General features: G+C 38.1%; 1 gene segment (V, D, J or C); it reads right to left on the bottom strand.

The window, feature by feature from the left end:
- Positions 1–5,583, bottom strand: part of LOC113458531 — a 7,626-nt gene extending 2,043 nt beyond the window's left edge. The window contains 3 exon segments of the V gene segment in view: positions 3,316–3,494; positions 5,066–5,368; positions 5,521–5,583. Of these exon segments, the coding sequence occupies positions 3,316–3,494; positions 5,066–5,368; positions 5,521–5,566 (528 nt within the window).
- Between the last annotated feature and the right edge of the window lie 1,968 nt (positions 5,584–7,551).

Below are 7,551 nucleotides of genomic sequence, written 5' to 3'. Positions count from 1 at the left end.
AAGAAAGAAAGAAAGAAGCTAGGGTTCTGTTTTCCTTGGTTGAATACATGCATAGAACATTGTCTCCTACTCAGAATTTTTTAAACTGTATGGTGGCTCTAGTGTGAAAGTCTTTCTGTATATGCGTTGCTTTTATTGGGTAATGAATAAAGAAACTTCTTTGGCTTATGACAGGGGAGAATAGACCAAAACAAGAGGGGGGTTACAAGCAGAGATAGAAAGCAGAAGGCAGAGTTAGAGAGATGTCATATGGCTGCTGAAGGAGACAGATATTTCCGAAACTTACTAGTATACCATGAGCCTTCTGGTGATACGCAGAATAGCAGAAATGGGTTAAATTAATGTAAGAGTTAGCTAAAAAAAAATATGCCCAAGCTATTGGCAGAGCAATGTTGCAATTAAAACAGTGTCTGTGTGTTATTTTGGGTCAGGGTGGCTATGAATGAACTATTAGCCTCTGCCTACTTGGCTAGTATGAGAGAGTACTTGTCAGGTCTCACAATGGGAGTTGATTACTGAAACTACCATTGTGGAAGGAAAGAGTCAACTTACACAGGTTGTTCTTTAGCTGTCACACCAATGCTGTGGTATTTACACACATTCAATCATTAAATAAATAAATAAATAAATAAAGTGATAATTTTAAAATCATATGATTAATTTCAAAATCACTTTGCTACTCTTTTTGCCCACATGTTGTTTTGAGTTTATCTTAGGTGTTTCTTTGATATTATTGAAACTCATATATTGATGTGAGTTACCTGGGAAAGAAGATTTCACAAGTAAAGGATGGCAGACCCCAATTGAGACCTACAGATATACAGGATCCATGTGCATCTTGAGTTTTAATAAGTATTGAATTATCACATGCTACAAACTATTGTCTTTCAAGTTATGAACTTTTCCTTTTTCTTTAGTTACTGTTTCCTACTACCACGTATAACAAAAAAAAAAAAAAAACATCCTGAATTCCAGTCTGTGCTTTATATGACAGGAATAACTTTCTTAAGGTTTCCCACTAAAAGTAACAGGCATGTCCCTCAGTTTTATATATTTCACCAATTGTTCAAAATTGAGATTCTAATAGCAAGGTAAGACTTGTGTGATCACACCTTCACAGGTGGATGCCATTGAAGAAAAGGTATCTCCTAGAAGCTGCACTATGGTACCCTTGCTTACAATACTAAAATATTGAAATAGGAGCAATATATTTATCATTTAAGACTGAAAATTGTTTAACATTAGAGTTTGTTTTTAGTCATAAAGCAAGTCAACATGTCAATATCTTTTTTAATAAAATGGGAGTGAAGATTTAAAAAATGTGCGCAAATTAACAAATACATTACAAATTATTGCCCAATTTGTTCCTTGAGATTGCATCAACAACATACCAACCTATAAAGAGAGAGTTAAAACAAGTGACTTGTATTATCACATGCTTATTTCTGGACAACAGATATGCAAAATGGCTGTCTAGGCACCCTATGGCACCTCTTTCTTCCCTCCTTGTCCCTGATGTTTGTGAACAATCTAAGGTTTTCATTGGTCAGCAGCTACAGAGCCCTATATGCACATCAGTCATCATGTCTATCCAATGCTACCTCCCCATGTTCTCAGAGCAATATTAGGTAGCACAGGGACTCACTGTGCTTCAGCATGAGCTCATCTGACTAAACACATCTGTAATAGTACTTGCAATCTTAAAATGAGATTATATACAATGGTAGTCAAATTTATCACATCACCATATCTTCCCTAAGGGGAAGCATGTTAATCTAATGTCAGAGAAGAAATTATTTCATCTATATTGTTCTAATATAATATTCATATATCATCTAATGATATATACTAATTTTATATGTAATATATAGTATATCGGCTGTATTATACATTAATTATATATAACAACATATATTCATAAGATAATCATATTATATGTTAAATATAATAGCATATATTATTATATGACAGGTGCTATATACTGTAATGTCATTATATATTAAAGATATATAGTTTCATAATTTTTAAAAGCTTAAAATTAATTTTATTTTCTTCAAATGAGAGATAATATACCAATAGCTATAAAATAAGAATGGACTGTTACTCCACTTTGCTCTAGTTGTAAAAAGAACATCACAGAAAATGCTTTTCTCTGAAGATCTGTTGACTCTAGTCTTACAAGCAAATGCATATGGGAGGAATAAAATACTTTACTTCTGGTTTTATGTTTTTATTCTCTATTGCAACAGTTGACAAATATCTCTACTTTTTTGTTCTAACTAAGACACAAATGAAGGGAGATACTTCCCTTCGCATTCCTGTCTTTGGAGAATTAAACCTACAATGGCAACAGTGCCTGGTCATGGAATGCCATTATCACAGGACAACTTTTATACCCAAGCTCAAGCAAATACTCATTTGTCTTTATTCTCCTAATATGTCTCACTGTGATGAGCACCACTGTAGCATAGCATGCAGTAGCCTTCAGCACTGTCTTCCGTCTTGTAACTCTAAGCCACCGAAGAAGACAAGGTTTAATATAAAAAGTGATAGAAGAGTGGTAGTGCCTGTTAGTTGTTAAGGTAATCAAAGTCTAGAGGCTTGTTCTGGAACCAGTGTGGAAAGAGACAATCAGTAACTGCTAGAGACCCTCATTCTTCAGAGTGACCACAGCCTGTGGAGGAGACCCTGAAAGAAAGAGCTGTTAGATTTAAAAACGAGGCAAGGAATGAGAGGAGTCATTCCAAAGGCAGGCCTTTTTAATCTCATCGAAACTTGACAGAGACCATGGAAATATGGGAGGATGAGACAGGTATCCAGTTCATGCTTTAAATCTCCAAAGATCCCAGGACTCACAGATGCTGCTGGTCTCTGGGGTTTTCAGGGTACTGGGGAAATGGTGACTTGCTGCAGTATGAGTCTTTTACTATCACCATCACCACTAAATTACATCTTTTCAGCCCAGGGAAAAATTCTACTCCCTGGGAAGGTGGGGCAGCTCTGAGGAAACACCTTCTGTGCTGTAACCTCTGATTCTGGGTGTCAGCCTGGGCCAGGAGATTTAGTTCGAGTTAGTAGTTAATTTCAGGTCTTACCAATTTTTGAGAAGTACACAATGCCCCCTATTGGACTGTGGATACATACTTTCAATATCTTCAGTATAAGATTTTGCAATTATAAATTCCTGAAAAAGATGATTTTTCAGATTTTGGGGGGATTTTTATTTAATTTTTATATAAATTATGTGTGCATGTGCAAAGACACTCACACAGACCCTCTGACTATTTTGATGGAGAACATCTGGTTAAGTCTAACCTGAATCCCTCTCAACTCATCATATGCTATCTCCGGAAGAAGAATTGTAAGGATACCAATGAATTCTGATCCTGTGATACTCTCATTAGAGACAGTCACGACCTGCTTCCTCATGACCTGGACCTTTAATTCACATTCATCCCTTGTCCTTAAAATGAGTAGAGTGGAGGAAACTGTAACTAAACAGAAAATAGCTATGTTCAGTCTGCACAGGAAACCACAGTGGAAGACAGCCTCCATGAAATGTTTCAGAAATGTCCCTTCACTAAGGAGAATGTCTTCAATATTCCTTGGTGGTACCACAATCAGTGCAATACAGCAGCCTCAGAGAAACATGGTAGAATGTTTCAGGCCTGAGGACAGTGTCCTACAAGGTCTCAAATGAGCGTCCAAAAGCATTAAGAGGATTTTACAGCTCATATCACTTAGTGTACCTTTGTTCATAATCATAAACACTGCTATTTTCATTTTTATAAAATAAATTACGTCCTTTTCAAAGTTCAATAATTTTTCTACTTTTGAAAATAGAGGCTGCTGCTGTTTTTCCTACTTTTTATATATTTAAATGGTCTCTTATAGCCCTGTGCTACATGAGGACATTTCCAGAAAAAAAACACTGAGTATGTTCCCATCCACAATTCCTATTTCCTCTGGAATATAATTCTCCACCACATTTTTTAATTCACCCTGATGGGTGCTAGAATGAAAAAGCTGTCTCAGAGATGAGAAGGCAGAGCCAGAACTGATCATTATTGTTTCTCATGCCCTCATGGGAAAGGGGAAAAGTATATGGTCAAACAGTGTTATGGAATTCAAATCAATGGAATTGCTATTCAAAGCCAAGATTCTGGAGACACAGTTGTGAGGGAATGAAGTAAATTTATTAGTGGACCTACAACCAAAGACAATGTTGAAGGATATCACTTGTATCCCATTAAATATGGTATTTCAGAAAGTCATGTGTAGGAAGACATTGGGAGGAGAGAAAATAAGACCCATGTGCACTAGGCAGAACGGAAGTGTGCTGGGCAGTATCTTTGTTAATCAAGGATTCTATCTCCATATATATGTTCTGGTTGAAAGGTGCAATTCCCCTTGAGTACCTGGTTCATCTTCCTGCTAGTGTTTATATGAACATAATAATATTTTCCTTCAAAGTAAAACTGATAAACATGTCTCTTTTTTGAGACAGTAGGGAATGTATTACATGGCATTTGCTCTATGGTCTCAAGGTAGAATAGGCCTTCACAGTTTGTTTGGTAGGAGAGAGTGAAGCAATTCTTCCTTCTTGAGTTGTCTTTCCAGTTCTAACTGCAGACTTGTTAGACTGCAGAAACATTTCTTATAATTCACAAGCTCCATTATAGTATTTTTCAAGGGGAAACTGGAAAAGAGGGAGGAAAGGTGAGTGTGAATATAATCAGAATAGATGTAAAATACTTAAGAAAAAATTAATCAAATAAAAAATGCAGTATTTTCAAAAAATATATCTTAATAAATCTGCTAAATTTTAGGAACAAAATCTTTTATCTGATGGAATCTGAAGGTCACCACATCTTCTGCTTGGTAGAGTCTGAGGAACGATACTCAGCAGTTCACATTACACCTGCAGGCTTGTTCATTTTGTATTAGAATACAAAGATCTTAGCAAAGGTCAGGGAAACAACTTGGCAAAGTGAACTAGGAAATGAGTTGCCACTGTCACAGGAGAGAAGGGTTTGTGTCTTACTTCCTCATCTGCACGTGTTACTGTGAGCACTACTTGTGCTATCCCAAATCTGACAGTAGTAGTCAGCTTCATCTTCAGCCTGGATATTGCGGATGGTCAGGGTGGCCTTGTTATCTGAGTTGGAGCCTGAAAATTGGTCTGGGATGCCATCCGGGCGTTTATCATCTTTATATATGACCAGCACAGGGGCATGGCCTTCCTTCTGCTGGTACCACTGAACATATTTATCTGAGAGTTTATCTCCAGAACAGGATATAGTGGCCGTTTGACCTAAGGCCACTGATAGTGAAGAAGGTTGGGTCAGTACATAGGAGGCCATGGAACCTGCAAGAGAAAAGAGAACGATGCTGAGTATATTGAACAATGTCCTTTTCAGGTCCAACTCAACACTCTACTGGAACAGAACTCAGGATTCAGAGCTGGGCAACAGTATCCTGTACAAGTTGAAATAGCAAACTGAGTCTTTAGTAGGTCACCTGTGCAGAAAGAGATGAAGGGGAACAGGAGAGAGAGCCAGGCCATTGTAGATATGTCACAGAACTCTGGATCTTGAAAGTCTCTGTATACCCAGGCTACAAGGGCTTTTATTCTCTTTAAAGCCTTTTGGAGTTAGTGGATGTTTGGTGGCTATGCAAATTTGCTCCCTGCCTAGCAGGGGCTCCCCACTGAGGCCTCTGTTAGAAAATATTTCAAAACTGTAATGCAGAAATTAATGAGGAAGGATAGGACCCAACTCATTTAAGTGCTCATATGCTGAGAATTCCCCCTAAGCTTCTCTATTCTCTGACAACAACAACCCTACAGGAATTTACCCATGATAGTCCCCTAACTCAGCCAAACCAGGCCTAACAATGTTGCAAACCTTCCATTATCACCTTTGGGCCATGTTCTTCGTTTTGTTGAGAAACCACTACCTGCATCTAAATCAGAAAAAGCTGTAGTGTGGCTGGTCACATTTATTTGCCTTCCTCTCTCTGGATTAATGAGCTATATTTGTGATTCAGTTTTGTTATTCCAGTAAAATGTAGCCCTGCACTATAAGAATTGCTTTTAAGTATATATCTGTATATATTGGTTTAGTATACAATCATCTTTTTTTGTGAAGTCATCAGGAGTCCAGTGTCAATTCTCATGTGGAGTCTCCTTCCTCTCTGACTCCATTCTTCTTAGAGGAGACTAGCATCCAGCTTCAGGAATTAATTTAAAAATCTTGTGCCAGTGACTTTGAAAGCCTTGTTAAAATTGTCTGAAACAAGACTTTCTGATAAGCACACTTTAGTTCTTGTGTGTGTGAAAGATATCAAGGTTGCAATAAGTTGTGCTCCAGAAGGGCTTCAGTCAGGGGACCCATCAGGAAGAATGCTGACACTGAACTAATACAGGTATGCTATGCTTTGAATCAGGTTAGTGTCCAGGTCATTCATGGTATTTCCAACAAACGCTGAACTCTTCATCCAGGGAAGATGCCTGCTTGCCACCTTCTTTATTTTAGACTTACCAGAGCCCACATGCTTCAGTCTAATGGGAAATCTGCCTATAGGTAAGAGGGGAAGAGCTCAGGAGTATGTCTTTGGAAATACTAGGAGAGAGATAAGTAATAGTTGATGGCTTGATAACCAGGACAGATGCCAATCACATGCAGGAGTCTGTGATCCTGAGTGCCAGAAACAGGCCCTGGGAGTCAGTTCTCCCATGATGAACTTCCCACTGTACTCTGAATGGCTTTGTCAATGAATTTAGCAATGACAGTGCTACTGACTGATGCTCATGGCTGGTATTTTACTATGCCTGAGCATTTCCTCAGTGAGCCTCTCCCTATGCATGATTTCTGCCTGTGTGCGGAATGACAAGGTTATGTGACTATCAGAATTTCATCACTGACATTAAAATCTCCCATGACACGTTCAGAAATCCTAGCCTAGCCTCTCCTGTTTAACTTGCACTGCACATTTCTAGTCTTCCCTTTGGGGCTTCTAGATGCTTTCCTGCCACCCTCTGCTGGTGGAAGAATCTAACAACAGGAACTTGCTTCACCATAACTGGCCCCAAAGTCATTTGAACCTGAAAAGGTGCAGTGCAGGGATTCAGGGCGTACTCTGTGTTTTTTTAAATGCTTCAAATTCCTGCAACTAGTATAGAGTGCTAGTAACCAAGTGTGGGAAAGAAGATAGGGTATATTCCTATAAGTAACCACAGGGCTGATGTTCACACTCCACTCTACTGTGTTTGTGTGTATGTGTGTCTACATATGTTTGTATGCATATATTTGTTTCACAAATTTGTGTCAAATGACAGTGTAATTTCTGGACAGGGCAGAAAACTGAACTGAGTGAGGAGTGATGAAACCAGGAAATTTTCAGGCATAACACAATAGTATGATATTTACATATATGTGTGTGTAATTTTAAAAATTCAAAAAAGAGCTCTGCATTTGCATCTCTCTCTCAGACTATTACTCCCATGTCCCCTTTCCCAAACGCTTAATCTCTACTATATTATATTTCAAG

Source organism: Microtus ochrogaster, unplaced genomic scaffold (genome assembly GCF_000317375.1).
Source record: "Microtus ochrogaster isolate Prairie Vole_2 unplaced genomic scaffold, MicOch1.0 UNK43, whole genome shotgun sequence".
Taxonomy (NCBI): Eukaryota; Metazoa; Chordata; class Mammalia; order Rodentia; family Cricetidae; genus Microtus; species Microtus ochrogaster.
The sequence above is the reverse complement of the archived record's forward strand: the minus strand, read 5'-3'. Positions and strand labels throughout refer to the sequence as shown.